We start from the raw sequence: 16,284 nt of genomic DNA on the forward strand, positions 1-16,284 counted from the left end.
ATTATTAAGAGGTGTTACCAAGGAATAATTAATTTTGTTAGGTAGATTAATGACATTGCGGCTTGGAAAGAAAATCTACATTTGTAAGAAATACACTCAGAAATATGTAGGGTGAAATGATGTAGTATCTGTGATTTTCTTTACAATATTTCAGCCAATACAAAGTAAAACAGAAAATAAAGAATAAATAAAGTCAGTGTGGCAAAATCTCAGTATTTGTTCAGTCTGGGTGAGGGATATATAGGGATTCATCACATTACTATTTTATGTTTCAAATATTTCACAATAGCTTTAAAACAATGTTCCTACTCGCCCTTTATATGCAGCACACAAGCATGAAGAGATCAAGCCCCTTGGCAATGCCAGCATTTGACACTACTCAAAATCAAAGAAGACTAGTTTAAGACACTCTAACACCAGAAGTCATGTATAGTAGGCAATATTGAGATTTCACTAATGCTTCATAAAGAGTGTTAACAGCTCTTAGAGGACAGCAAACTTCAATAAAAACAGCTAAGGCCAGGCGTGGTGGCTCACGCCTGTAATCCCAGCACTTTGGGAGGCCGAGACAGAGAGATCACAAGGTCAGAAGTTCGAGACCAGCCTGGCCAACAGAGTGAAACCCTGTCTTTACTAAAAATACAAAAATTAGGTGTGGTGGCGGACGCCTGTAGTCCCAGCTACTCGGGAGGCTGAGGCGGGAGAATCACTTGAATCAGGGAGGCGGAGGTTGCAGTGAGCTGAGACCACGCCATTGCACTACAGCCTGGGTGACACGGTGAGACTCCATCTCAAAAACAAACAAAAACCAGCTAAATGGAATGTTCAGCTTCAGCTGATAGAGATGAACAGTAAGAAGCCAAGTTGATGCATAGATTTGTTTGAAAAAGTAATAAAGAGGCTGTAATAAGTAATAAAGAGGTGACTCTTTGGGTTTGTGTAGTTTCACACAACTGTAGAGGCAGAAAGGAACTTGAAGTTACATACTCCAAACACTGTACACTTATAAACCATGTCTAAAGCATCCCTACCCTCAGGGCCATGGCACGCACAAGTCCAGGGGGTGCCATTAATATCATTCTTGCTTTATGTCCAATATACAGTCTGTAGCTATATGCAGTGATCCTTCCTCTACTACGCATTCCGCTTCTACTACCACTACTTGTTATATTAACAATAATTATTATTATAATAATATTCCACAGGGTTATGAAAATGAGGATTTAAAAGACTACAGGGTCTGATGCAAATGGTATTTGTTATGGGTTGCATTGAGTACTCAGAGAAGATATATTGAAGCCCTAATTCTCAATGCCTGTGAATGTGGCCTTATTTGCAAATAGGGTTTTTGCAGATGTAATCAAGTTAACATTAGGTTATTAAGGTGGGCCCTAATCTAATAGAACTGGTTTTCTGTCAAAAGAAATAAAACCAGAGCTAAGACAGCCACGTGAACATGGAAGCAGAGATTGGAATTCTACTGCTACAAGTCAAGGAACACCTGAGGCTACCAGAGGCTGGAAGAAACAAGGAAGACTCCTCCCCTAGGGTCTCAGAAAGAGCATGAACTTCCTTACATCTTGATTTTGGATTTTTAGCCTCCAGATGGTGAGAAAAGAAATTTCCGCTGTTTCACACCATCCAGTTTGTGGTACTTTGTCACAGCAGTCCTAGGAAATTAATACTGTATAATAACGTGTGCTGCCAATGCACTTCTTAAAGTAATGACTCTAGAAAAGAATGTAAGATAGGCTAAGAGCCGGCCGGGCACGGTGGCTCAAGCCTGTAATCCCAGCACTTTGGGAGGCCGAGACGGGCGGATCACGAGGTCAGGAGATCGAGACCATCCTGGTTAACACGGTGAAACCCCGTCTCTACTAAAAAATACAAAAAACTAGCCGGCCAAGGTGGCGGACGCCTGTAGTCCCAGCTACTCGGGAGGCGGAGGCAGGAGAATGGCGTGAACCCGGGAGGCGGAGCTTGCAGTGAGCTGAGATCCGGCCACTGCACTCCAGCCTGGGTGACAGCGCGAGACTCCGTCTCAAAAAAAAAAAAAAAAAAAAAAAAGATAGGCTAAGAGCCTTCATCTGGTTTATTCTTGAATCTAGGTAAATATTTCTCTTAATGCAATGAATTCTTTTTGCAATTACATTATATTATAACCTCAGAGTAAGTCAAAAATCAATGAGAAAACGTTGTGTCCAACATCCTATTCTTCCATTGTTGGGGTGTGTGTGTGTGTATTTGACACGGAGTCTCGCTCTGTCACCAGGCTGGAGTGTAGTGGCGCAATCTCAGCTCACTGCAACCTCTGCCTTCTGGGTTCAAGCGATTCTCCTGCCTTATCCTCCCGAGTAGCTAGGACTACAGGTGTGTACCACCCCGCCCAGCTAATTTTTGTATTTTTAGCAGAGATGGGGTTTCACCATGTTGGCCAGGATGGTCTTGATCTCTTGACCTTGTGATCTGCCTGCCTAGGCCTCCCACAGTGCTGGGATTACAGAGGTGAGCCACTGCGCCCAGCTAGTTCTTTGATTTTAAACAGTAAACTCTACATGTTTCTGGTTAAGATTTCATTTGTAAATTCATCTTGTCATTCCTAGCCATTGAGATCTTTTTGTAACCAGTCATCCCACATCCTAAATGTACTGTTCAACTTCATATTACGCAAAAGTGTGGTTGGTCTACCACCTGTCTTCAATGAAATCATTAAGAAAATATTGTTTCAGACAAGGCTGAAGACAGGATCCTTCTGTACACCCAGGATTCCCACAGAGTAGACATCAATCCATTACTCACCACTCTCTACCAAATGTAACTCAAGAAAGTAACTTAAGATGATATACTTGCATTTCTCTACCTTGTCTGAAAGGGTTTTTAAGTCCATTATGCCTTCATAGGTGCCAGATATTAAAATTTCGTCCAATACTTCTTTGTCTTCCAGTCTAGCAACCCATTAAAGAAAGCAAAATATCTGTCTGGCATAACCCATGTTGGTTATAGTTATATTGAAATCTCAAAGTTTCTTATAATGAAACATTTTACAAATTAACATCATGGTCATGTAAGAATTGAGGTATATACCTTCTTTCAGAAATTCATATTGAGTGTCAATATCTATCACATTATTACTGAAGTTTACAATAATGATGCAGAAGCGTATGGTGCAGAATCTCAAGAAGCAATTTTAGCTGAGAGTCGTGGCACATGCCTGTCGTCTCAGCTACTTGGGAAGCTAAGGTGGGAGGATCACTTGAGCCCAGCCTGGGCAACACAGCAAGACCTCATCTCTTAAAGTAGTTTTGTTTAGTGTCCTGTCTTCAGGAAGGAAGAGTCTTGTATTTTGAGTTCAAGCGGCTGTCAACAAGACTTTATATTTAAGTACCTATTAGATACCACATGCATTACAGATGGCTGTGTGGTGGCTCTTACAGTGTGAAAGGTCCTTAGAGTTCACTCTTGAGAGTGTTGTAAAGTCACCAGCTTTAAAACATTCTCAAGAGATGCTCTTTGCTGTTGGAAAGAGGCAGCTTCCAAAGTCAAAATTCCAAAGAAGGTTCTCTTCCATTAGTGGATAATTTTCTAAATATAAACTTTAATCTTCCTCTTCATAAAATACCTTCATTTTGCTTTAATTCCAAAAATTAATCACATTCATTTTTCACAGGATCGACCTCAAGTCTAAGAAAATGATCTTGTTCCTGCTCTTTCCTTTCCCTAGGTCCAGCCTGTCACATTTCTTAAACTTTTCTCTCTGAATTCAACAACAAAAAATGACTGCTTGATGTGCAGAAGCTTGCCAAGCCTCCTGAACAGTTATTCATTTGAGTCAGTTTCAAATCAAAATCATGTTAAGATCACCCATAGTAGCTGCAAATAACTCCTCTGCATACAGAACAATTAAATCACACTAAACTCATGATTTGGGAAATCAGTTTTCAAGGGGGTAGTTTCCAAAGTTCTAGATCAATTTTCAGGATAGTATTATTTAAATGAGGGGAAAAAAGAACTTTCATAATTGACAGGATTCAGTCAAGAATCATATCAGCCACTGCTGATGTGACTTACTGACCACCAGGAGTGGTGCAAATGGCTTCTCTATCACCACAACAAACTAACCTCAACCCACTAATAGTGCTTCTGGTAACCACTGCTGTACACTTATCAGACACCAGTGGTTTTTCAAATTACGTAGTTTCTTGACCCTAACAAAGTTTCTCAATTACACTATGCTGGGTGAAGGAGGGTGGCCACAAGATATCTTTCATCAGGGGAAGGAATGCTATGCATAGGACAGCTCTGATTTTTCTGAAGTCATCAGATACCAAAATCCTTGGATAAGTAAAAAAAATGTTAAGCTAGTTTCTTCATTCCACTTACCCAAACTACAGCTATTCTCCCCCACTTCCTCATATCTCCTCAGAAGAGCCCAGAACTAACAAGCAAGAGTTTCTCAAAATTCCCTTAAACACACACACATCCGACGAAAGTGAACCTCTAGAACGTCATCAAGAAGCAAGTATCAAAATAAACATAAGTTCTTGTAGATGTTCTTCCACCTACGAGAACTACCCAGAAGATATGACAAGTTGAAGACCAGGGCTGCCTTCTTTTAATGTCTATTTAGGTATGGTAACATGGGAGCTGCAGGAACTCTTCCCAATACACTAGACCAGCAAGGTCTCTCATCCAGGGCAGAGTTTTTAAAGATCATCTATGACAGTAAAAGAGCAGGGAATGACAGATACCATAGTTACCCCCCGAAGAGTTATATTTTGGGGGATGGGCAGATAACATATCATTTGCTCATAGGACATTAATCCCCTATGATTCAGCTAAACTTCATGGGGCACGCACAGGAGGTCTGCCAGCTGAACCAACAGGGCAAAGTAAGTCTTCAAAATCTTGGAGGAGAAAGAGTGAATAACTAAACATGCAGTTTAATGACGACACAGCGCAGATCATTCAACATTAAAAAGCCTGCTTTTGACTACCAGGAAGAAGCATGAGAACACAGCATGTGAGGTGAAAAACAATGAGATGCCAGAGAATTTTTAAGCCCTAAGTCATACTTTATTACATAAGGGGGAAATGAAAACTTAAAAATACTTTGGCTGGGTGACAGAGCGAGACTCAGTCAAAAAAAAAAAAAAAAACTTTGGATTTTCAGAATATTAGACAATTTTCACAATTCTCAAAGGGCCAAAGTATGAGAGAAGCATCGAAATAAATAGGTCTCTCTACAAAGATTAAAGAATTTGAAAAACAATTAATTAGGAAGTATTAATTTGGAGTCATTTGGGCAACTCCAAACTTTACCAGTTGCTTAAATTTTAGGGCATTCATCTTATGGAACACATCTGAATTGAAAACATAAAACCAACTGATGCTTTTCAAAGTGGCTGCAGAAGCTGGAACCTACCTGCATGTTAATTAAATCTGTAGCTTTCAACATCTGTGTCTCACAGATATTAAAATAGTGAGGTTGGTTCAGTTTGCCTCTTGGTGAGGTCTTGTCAAAAGGAGATTAGCGATCAAAACCAGAAATGTTCAGTAAGACCGAAAAGTTCTTTTTATTTGTTCCTTTGTTCTCTCTGTGATGACATCAAGATGATCACAGTGTCCATGGAGACAGCAGAGCAGGTTTCGCCCCTGAACCAATAGGGCAAAGCAAAGGAAGCACAAATCCCACAAAATTTCAGAGAACAAAGCATAGGGAAAAGAATGCAAAGTGTGCCCTCTATTGGTCCATGTGTTTTCATTGCTGAGGTGATTAGTTGGCAATTGTATCCAGCAACAGGAGAGAGACTAAGGCCATCATGACACAAAAATTCTAAAATGTGCTGACACAGAAACAAAGATCTAGCAGGAGCCCCCTTGGCCAGAATTGAAGAGTGCTAAGCCCCAGTTCTGGCCATTCTATGAACTGGCAGCATGATGCCTCAAGTCAGATCAATGCCAGCACCGCATGTCACCAGCTGGAAAGCTACAACAGCTATTTCTAAAACTATATATTAACTGTTTTCTTAATGAGATAAAAGTTAGATCACATGATAAGTTTTAACAAAACCCCTATACTGTATATTTATGTTGTACTTTTATAAACTCTTTAGTGGGATGGAGAGAATTTAACAACTATTGTCTTTGAGTAAGGAATTACTTGCCAAGTAATTATTTACTGAAATAAATCTTGAGATAGTGCTTCCAATGTGGTTTCATATTGTCAAATATAAACATAGCAAATGGCTGAAAACTCACACAAGGAAAATAAATTTTTAGAAAACAAGTATCTATATCACTTTGAAGCAGTCATTTGGCATCATGCTAATTTGGAAGGTCCACCTCCTATATTTTAAGCCAATGCTGCTTAACCTATTGAAGGAAAGAGGTGAAACTTGGACTTCTTTGAGACTTTAGTGAAAGCTCTATATTGTCCTTCTACGCCACAAAAAGCAACAGAAATCAGAAAGCTTCTAATTTCAGAAAGCTTGCAAAAACCCTAGCCCTACCTCTGGACCCCAAGTTAAGAAACCCTTCTCAAAACAAATGTGCTGAACTGGATAACTTCTTTTTTATAAGTGCTCTTAATATCTTTCAGCAAGAGATGAAAATTGAAAAAGTTTTAAGTAAATTGTAGAAGGTTTTCTCCAAATGACTAGATGAGAAAGGCTACCTATAATCACTTTCTCTACATTTTAGAGTAAAAATAAGAAATATTTAATACCTTTGCTCTAACCCTTATTGTAACATGTGTGTTAAACACAAAATACACATACACACCAATACACACATATATGAACACATGTACAGGCAAGTACACACATGCACACACATATTTGTTCTGGCTACTACAATGCTAGAAATGTTTCTATAATTCATATTCAAAAATAATTTTAAAAATTACCAATGCAAGTATGCAAAATTTTACTAAAATATACTTATGGTTCTACCCATCAATTACTCCACCCCTCAGCCTTCAGTTATTTAATATTCATTACTTCATTAGCATAATTATGAGTTGTAGGAAGTTCTGGGGCTCAATAAAAGTCTGTGGTCTGAAGAACTTTTGAATGGGTTCAAAGGGAATTTCTTTTCTTTGAATTAATGTTTATGTTGAAACATACCATGTACAGAAAAACTCAGTGAATTCAGGAAAGTTGAATTCTAGCTCTATTCTCTTAACTGTTAGTTTTAAAACCACACAGTTCTGTAAGCAGCTCACCTTCTGTATAAGTCAAACAGGTCCCACTTCATTCAAAGGACACTAAAATGTCAGTGTTCTCCTGGAAGGCACTACACAGAACTACGTGGTCTCTTCATATTTACAGAACTTGTTCTAAAATACACACACATCTGTGTGTCTCATGGGTATGTGCATGTAGCTATATTATACTAAAATCATAAATATAACTAGGATTAAATTTTTCCTGTATTAACTTATATTATTAACATGAGTATCTTTTTAGAAGGCAAACACCACTTTCTTTTATTTTCTCCTAAATTATTATTCATTCATATGGACAAACTGGGGATAAAAATCCTTTATTGCCCTTTTCTATAAAATAAGTATTTTTTAAAATATGGGTTACCAGCCGGGCACAGTGGCTCACACCTGTAATCCCACCACTTTGGGAGGCCAAGGTGGGAGGATCGCCTGAGGTCAGGAGTTCAAGACCAGCCTGGCTAACATGGCAAAATCCCATCTCTACTAAAAATACAAAAATTAGCCGGGCATAGTATCAGGTATCTATAATCCCAGCTACTTGGGAAGCTGAGTCAGGAGAATCACTTGGACCCAGGAGGAGGAGATTCAGTGAGTCAAGATCGCAACAGTGCACTCCAGCCTGGGTGACAAGAGCTAAATTCTGTCTCAAAAAAAAAAAAAGTGTTACCCCACCACCACCAGTTTTCTCTACCCTACCCACAAATCACCTGTCACTTGGAATACTCCATCATTCAAATAACAAACAAGTATACAGACACTAGTGTAGTCTGAGAAATTCTGAAGTAATCAGAAGAGACTTCAGAATGAGTACTTGGCTGGGAATGCTTTTATACCTCAGTTTTTTTTTTTAATTTTTCTTTAAATTATAAAGAATTATAAATGATGAGAATACCCATAATATTTAATCATTCCAACTTCAACTATGTGCAAACAACTTCGATTTAAAAAAAAACAAAACAAAACACCATTTCTCATTAAGTCACCAAAATAATTTTAAGGGCAAACAACAAAAATCTCGTATACAATGACGTTTTGTTCCACTACATTTTGTGGAGAAAGCACTCTAAAAGGTCTAGCTTGAGGAGTACAAAGATAAATGTACCGTAGTTCTGCCTAAGAGAAGCTTAAAATATGACACATAAGGCAAGATAACCAGAAAAAAAGGAAAAATAAGAGTCCTGTAAGAGTAGCCCAGAAAGCTAAGAAACTATGAGGGAATAATTTATTTTGGCTTTAGAAAGGAAGGCAGAAAATTCTAGGAAGGCTTCACAGAAGCAGTGGCATTTTAGGTGGGCGCCACGCCACACACATGCTCAACAGCACAAGAGCTTAAAAACACATGGCATGCCTGGAAATGAAGTAATCTGGGATAGCTTAAGTGAAGTGTGCTTTCAAGGTGGTGGAAGGTTGAAAGCAGGCTGTGGTCAGATGGTGGGAAACGATGACTGCTACAGAAGAGGCTGGTGTTTATTCTGCAATCAATATGGAGTTCTGGGAGGTTTGGGGTTTATTAGCAGAGAAGTAACATGATCAGATCTGTGGTGGAGAAAAATGGAATGTGGCAGCATTGTAAGGGATGGAGCATCGTAAGTGGATTGAAGTAGATGCTGGAGGATGAGGAGTCTATAAGGGCCTGAGCTAGGAAACACCTTTGGGAATGGAAAGGATGAGATGGATATAAGCTCACTAATCCGATATAGTTTAGGCAAGAATAAAATGATAAAGAGGCAACAGAAAAGTCAAAGACTATAGCAAGGCTCCCAGTCTGGGCACCCAGAACTCCATGGATAACAATAAAGAATACAAGCAGAGGAACACATTTGGGAGGGGACACAAAAGAGAAAGTGAATTGTCAAGTTTGAGTATGCACGGAATATCTATCCATATTGGCAGTAGTTGGGAGACCTGAGTGTAGGATAATCTGAAGCTAAAAAAGAAAAAGAAAAGAAAAATTGAGCCTAGAATTAAAGGACTTTATGTAGAAATGAAAATTCAAGAAACAGGGATGGGTAAAATTCCCCAAGGAAATGAATAAAGGTGAAGAAACACTAGTCTACATTCTCAATGAGACTAGTGTAGTGTCACTGGCCAAAGGAAAGAGGTGATAAGATATCACCATAGGAACAAGTCCCAGAGGACTGTACCAATGCTGGACTTGGAAATGAGGTGAGTATGACTGGCCATTAAGAAACCCCTTTCTAAAATCTCTGTACCTTCCACTCAATTTCACTGTGAACCTAAAAGCACTCTAAAAATAAGTCTAACGTTTATAAACTTTTAATATTTTTCTTTTTTGTTAATTTCTGTGAAGGCATAAAAATATCTTTAAAGAAAAGAAAATATTTTTATTAAAAGGGTGACGGTAGAAGCCAAATAGTAACAGATTGAAGAGTGAATGAAACAAGATTATCAAGCCAGAGAAGGGAATAGAAGAAGTGAAGGAAAGCAGAAGAGATTGGAAAGCAGTGTGAAGAGGGAGGAAATAAGGAATTTTGGGATTAGAGGAACAGCAGCACGCTTGAAATAAGGGTGACTGACACAGAAGGGTCCTAGAGGAGGTAAGAACAGGTGGAAGGTGGGCTTTGGAAAGAGTAAAAACACTATCCTTACCCAATCTTATTCTCATTCTCTCCCTGCCACTCCCTTTCCCACCCACTCCCATCTTTTCATCTTGTCGAAGAGAAAGATGAAAAGGACTAGAAAAAAATGAGTGAAAAATCTTTTAGTTCTGAAATCCCAATCCTCCATAATTATAGCATCTTCGTCGCTTTCCCTACACGCACACCCACATATACAGGTATGCATATATACCTCCCTAATATGTATAATATACATTATGTATACACTTTAGTATTAATTAGCATGTTTTCTACTTATTCTGGATGAACACATGAAAATGTATAAATATAGATATACAACACTGTCTTCACCTGATCAGCCCTTGATTGCTGCAGTTAATGGAGAAAAAGTAAGCTTCATGGTATCTTAAATACTGAAATTTTAAAACTTTGTCATCCCAAAGTCTATCACCTCCTTTTATCATAGTTATCAAGCTTATATCAAATAAAATCTGTCTGTCCCCTATTTCCTGCACTTGGGATGGATAAGGATACGTATTTCCAAAAGAAATAGTTTAAAGGCAGTCAGTAAGTTGGAAGGAAAGAACTACGCTGGATATTCCACAAACTGGCCAGTTTGTCTCTAAATAAATCAAGAGGTGGCTTTGCATTAAGGAACTAGAAGTGTCATTTCCAACTTGTGATTTCTGTGAATATTGGATTCTACCCAAGCTGGATTTTAAAAGCAAATAAAGAAAGCCCAGGGCCTAGGGGAATGTCACCTATTCTGAATCACTTCCAAATTTCTGTGGCAAAATAAGGTGTTAGTTTGAGCACAGCAACTTTCTGACCTCTCTGTACTAGTAAGACCCTGCCTTAAAAAATTATGCAGTTATGTTGGAAGACAAAGCAGCCAATCAAAATAGAGAAAAGGAAAGAAAGAACATGTTTATTTTGCAAAGTTAAACATCACATCAGCTTTTCTGAAATACTTTGGAACTTAAAGTAAGCAAGCATACAAAATGTGTTTTGAAACTTTTTCATTTAACTGTAGGTTAGTATGTTCCATGTGTCATTTTGTATTTTGAAAGAATATCAGGAAAAGTAAACTATTTAAGAAGTACTTGTAAAAAAAAAATCTTCCAATCTCAATAAATTTTTAAGAACACAAACATAAATTAATTTAGCTCTATAACGTTTAAGAGAAAATGTTTACTTTTTCCAGCCTCAGTTACCAGAAACATGCCACACTATTTGTGATAAACCTTCCCTTTTTATGGAAGAAGCTAAGTCTAATTTTGTGAAATGAGGAGTTATTAGAGGAAGGAGAAGCTGAGGATTCAATGTGGAAAAGGCTATAGCAGGAAACACTTGTCATAGCACGCCCCCTGCCATCAGACCACCAGAAACATGAATTATATATTTAGAAACCTTGCTGCATTGAGAATTTTATCAAGAAGTTTTCATAAATCCCTGGTTAAAATATCACAAGGTATAAAAATAGAATGAGGGAGATATAAGATTAAGTCATTACATGCCATGCTTGAGAAATTCCAGGAGACCACAATAAAGTTATGATTTGTCTATCCACCTTTCAGTAATTCAGCCTGAAATGTAGCTTACGACCATTACAAAAAATGAAAGTAATCAAATAACTCCACTTACCATATAAATCAATCATAAGTGGTCTCCAGACCAAGATAGACAGTAGGGGTTAACAATAGCCAATCATGACTATTTTGAAGGGGGAGTCAGGGAGACAAATCTTAGTATGTTACATGGAGAGGAAAATAAGGGTTGTCAATAAGCTTTACAAAATGTTGGCATGTGTCTCCCCCTCTCTAAAAGATATTCATTGTCAGTATTGTATTGTGTTTGTGTCTAACTTTTACAAAATATTGCAACCAGGCCCCATTAGTGACTATCAAATGCATTTTTATAATTTTTCAAAATAAGGGGAAGAAAATATGGTAGGTGGGTAGTGTTATTGTTCGTGATGATCTCCCCCATTTGAAGTTTTGTCCAAAAGTAGAGAAGGTCAAAATTCTATTTTCTCAATCTTCTGGCTATATTCTGAAATAAAATATACCGTTAAATGATATATTTGCTCCCCATTCCAAACTGGATGCAATTGATTTTAACTGACTAAATTATCTAATCTCTGCCAAGAATTTTATTTCATTAAGAAAATGATATTATGGAGCATGTGAGATCATAGCGCAGACTAAACATAATGCCAAAGGAGTTCGGAGAACGCTCCACACTGAAGGTTTGATTATTTGCAGATGGAATATGGAAAAAAAAAAAAAAAGAATCAGGTCCCAAGGGTAAGCCTAACCAATCCTGGTACCACTGCCACCTACCTTGTAGCACAAAAGCCAAGAAAATAACTAATCTTCCAAGCTACAACACCTTTTTGAAAAAATACCAATTACTTTTCTTCCTGGAAAATAATACTTAACTGACACTATCCAAAACAAAGGGGAAAAAGGGAAATGTTGGTACCACATAGGCCCTAACATGTCAACTGTCACTGCTGACATGATTTGGCCAGTAGTCAAGCATTCACTGAGGAACTAATTGAAATCAATCTTTTTGGGGAAAGCCAATTGTTTGGTATGCACAACAATTGGTGTAGGATCAATCAGTGGACATGAGATCAATTAAAACCAGCTTAAGTTTGTGAAGAGGGACAATTCACACAACTTGAGTTAGATCTCTATTCATTTCAATACTCTCACAATGCAATCCTTAAGCTTCCTTGCAAAGCAGAAAAGCTACTATCACCCTACACTGTCTGGCCAGCCCTTTAAGTAGTTCCACTTTTAATTAAAAACACAGTACACCCTTTGTTGGTACAGATAGTGTGGTCACTTTTAAGGACCACAGTTATTTTAACCAGAAACTTGGGATTTGTAAAGGGACATCTGTTGAGAAGAAGAAGAAAAAAAAAAAAAAAAAAAAAAAAAAAAAAAACTTTGATAGTTTTTTTACACCCTTACCAATTTACACGTTCTTGAAAGCATTTGAATTTTATTAAATCGAAAGGTTGATTTGGCACAAGCTACTACTGCACAGTTTAGAGTTAGAATGTCAGTGCTTTGGGATGTGGATAGTAATCGTTACAAAAGATTCTGCTATTTGAGATAAATAGGTTCTGCTTCAGATACCTTAGAAGGCATAGGAAGATTCTTAGAGATGGCACTGCAGGGAAGGCATGCAGTATCCCTTCTGGCCGCAGGAGTGCTGTAATGTCCCTTTCCACCAAACAGCATCTCTGCATTAAGTTCTACTAAAACAATATGCTTAGTTCTTCCCCACTCAACCACAATGGGACAGGCAGTGTGGATCAGAAAGCTATCACTGAATTAGTAAGTCATCTAATGAGGATCTGGCAAAGGATTTTAGATATTTCTATATTTTGCAGACTTCAAGCACTTTAGTTTTTCTAAGTAGACTGCAGCTTTGACTTATAAAAAGAGGAAAAGCCTCTCCAAACACTTTTGACCATAGTGTAATCAAAAATTGCTGGCTCTGCCGAATACTCGAAAGAAAGTACTGGGATTGAGAAAGGAATCAGTTAGGAGGGGAGGAGAGAGGAGATGAAAAGGGGCTTTTTCAAGGCAAGTATCAATATCAAACTCTCATGGCCTTTGGGAAGAAATTTCTAGTATTTTTAAGTAGAATAATTTCTGAAAATAAACAATTTCCAAAAGTCAGAAATCGGGGGAGAGGGAGGGAGAGAAGTTGGAGAGGGTTTATCCTTACCAGCCGCAGATACAGAGACAGTTGAAACGCAGGGACTACAGAAGTCGCACACCGTCAGTTATTTGGAGCTCTGCGCTCAGGTGGGCCAATCTCTAGCTCTACCCCTAGGTGAGAACAGCTTAACAATGTCCTAAAAAGCCATCAAAAAAAACTAAGGTTCGGAAAGTCCTCCCTAAAATCTGGATGCAGGACCGGAGTTTACATACAATGAGTTATAAACAAATCACGTCACAGGTCCAGTGAGACGTTTACATTTTGGAGAAGAGAAAGTCAAGATTCATGAACCCGGCGACAAATTCTAATTGCGCAAAAGTCCAAAGTGGCAAAGTGCCGGATGAAAATAGACAGCTCTCACCATGTCCCTGGGAAGCGGCTGCTGCGTACCTTTCCTGCGCGGGTAATTCGATGTGCGTGTGGTGGGTGGTTTATGTTTAAATCCCCCCAGAAAATTGAATCGTGTCTAGCCACCCTTCTTCTAAAATGCACTTGGATTAGCTGCATCTCCAGCAGACTCCGAGACAGAAATATGCACTAAATCTGCAGGAAAGCGAGTTCCCAGAAACCTTTCTGGAGGCTTCTACCCGCCTTCTCCGCTACGCACAAGTGATGGAGAGGAAGGGAGCAGTTAAAAAGCCGCAAGTGAATTTCATTGAGAACAGAAGCCTCCACCGGTGTAGCTGCTTTTGCAAAGCAAATGGAGAGAGCAAAGTGGGGCCTGTTTTTAAAACAAACCTCTGCAGGCGAGGACTCCCCAGAAAACCAGCGCGGGAATTGCTGCTCAATTCAGAAAGTTCCCATCTCGTCGCAGGTTCCAGAAAAAAGATCTGTTTGCCTTTTTCTGGAAATGGAGGTCCTCCCCCTCGACTTGGTACCCCTCCCCAAGCTCCGGAATACAGACACACGCGTGGGCACACCCACACACCACACACACACACACACTGTGCTAGGTCAAGTCCAAAGAGATCTGAGGCCGGGTTTGGGGCGCACGTGGATGGGGAAGGTAAAACAAATGTGCTACAGGGAAGATGGTTAAGAGGACAGAGAGAACAACGACCAAAAAAAAAAAAAAAAAAATGCATGCCAAATAAGAAATACGTTCTAAAGAGACAAGTTCAGGTGAGAAGGTGGGGCAGCGAACATGAGTGCGGACCGCACGACTTGGCCCTGAGCGCCCAAGTGGCGCCCAGCTCGCCCAGCTCCCAGCGCGTCTCGCTCCGGCTCCCTGCGCCTCCAGGGTACAGAAACACGGAGTGTTCTGTAGAGCTCCAGGGTCCTAAAGGTGGGGAGTGGGGACCCGCAAAAGCTGGGGTGGAGAGCACAGCCCTGCCCATCTGAGTCCCTGGAGCCAGGGCGTGAGTGAGCACCGCCACAAGCCACCCCTGAAGCCCACACACCTTTGGCAGAGAGAGACCCACCTCGCTTACTGCGTCTCCATCGGTTGCCTTGGCAGTGGCTGTAATCCATGCAGTTCAGAATGATGAGGGCAAAGGAGAAAAGGCGAAACTGCATCTGGACGGTCGGGCGGGGGAGAGACGCCTCTCAAAGTCTAGGAACTGGAGGGCTAGCCCAAAGAGCCGGCGCCGGCCGCGCTGCTGGGGAGGACTCAGAGGGAGACTCGCCACTCACCCCTGGGCCGCACCGGTCAGTTCAGCGCGATCAGCATCTCTCCGCCACGAACCTGAGAGATGAGGGAAGCGAAAACAGGGTGTGTGGGGGATGGAGAGAGCCTCGGAGAGGCAGCTGCGCCTTCGCGCGTCCCAATTTAAAGAAGAGAGGGAAGGAGGAAGCGAACCCACTGCCTAGCACGAGCCGCGGAGCGGCTTAATCCAGAGCAGGCAGCTGCGGACGAGTTGGAGAGGAAGGTGATTACAATCAGTGAATTAGCAACCTCTGCCGAGCCCTAAGCTCCAACCCGGGGGCATAGGGCGCTGTGCGGGCGCTCCGAGGAAGGGAAAGAGCTCCAAAGACACTGAGAGTGCAGGGCTAAAAGAACGCTCTTAGGCCATTTGGAGTCCACGGCAGGGTACCCAAGCGCCGCGGCTGCGGCTGCCTTGGGGTGGGTTGCCTACCGTGCGCACGTCTCGGGCGGCGCGGCCTCCCTAGGCGCGGTGCTCCATGACGGGCTCGGGAAGCGAGCCGCTTGGTTAGCACGTGGGCTGGGGAAAAGTTTGCCGAGACCGGCCGGGAGCGCCTGGCAGCTCCGGGATTCCAGCGGCCGCCACGGTGTTGGCGGCGCCGGGCAGAAGCGCGGAGCAGCGGGTGCAGCCACTGGGATGCTCCGTCGCCGCCCGCGAGCGCGGTCCCCGGGCTAGGGGTGCGCCGGCTCTCACTCTCTACGTCCCTAACCAATTGTGTCGCTTCCTGCGCTTTCTCCACGCTCACTTCACAGCTCAGATTTCGTTCTTTCCGAGCTGTAGAAGGCAGAACGCTCCCGGGAAGACGAAGTGATCCGAAGGGATGTGGCTAACGCACTTTCCGATGGAGATGCAGACTGGCTGAGGCTCGGGATGCTTCTATAAGTAGGTGGTGCTGTGGTCCAAGGCATCTAAGTCTAGGCTGCCTTGCAGTTCCTGGGTCCTAAAGCCAGAAACGCCCCGGTTTCCCTGAGGTCCTAAAGAACGTTGACCAGCCAACAGCTCGCCTAACTCCGGGCGAATCCTCTTCGGGCTCTCCAAAGTGCGAGGGATAAAGAGTAGCTGGGATGGAGACGCCCCCTGACCTTGCTGGGTCCCA

At 41.1% G+C, this 16,284-nt stretch overlaps 1 protein-coding gene across 4 annotated transcripts in view; it reads right to left on the reverse strand.

Annotated features, from left to right (window-relative positions):
- Positions 1-16,044, reverse strand: part of RSPO2 (R-spondin 2) — a 169,775-nt gene extending 153,731 nt beyond the window's left edge. For 2 of the 4 annotated variants that reach the window (XM_005563925.4, XM_005563924.4), the window contains exons 1-2: positions 15,621-16,044; positions 14,967-15,229 (exon numbers count right to left, since the gene is read on the reverse strand). In XM_005563925.4, the coding sequence (XP_005563982.1) occupies positions 14,967-15,060 (94 nt within the window). In that variant the 5' untranslated portion in view covers positions 15,061-15,229; positions 15,621-16,044. Of the gene's footprint in view, positions 1-13,551; positions 14,374-14,966; positions 15,230-15,620 lie in introns of those variants that run through there. The other 2 variants (XM_045398592.2, XM_074000051.1) reach the window with 2 other exon arrangements.
- Positions 16,045-16,284: the final 240 nt, after the last annotated feature.

The sequence above is a fragment of the Macaca fascicularis genome, chromosome 8 (assembly GCF_037993035.2).
Source record: "Macaca fascicularis isolate 582-1 chromosome 8, T2T-MFA8v1.1".
NCBI lineage: Eukaryota > Metazoa > Chordata > Mammalia > Primates > Cercopithecidae > Macaca > Macaca fascicularis.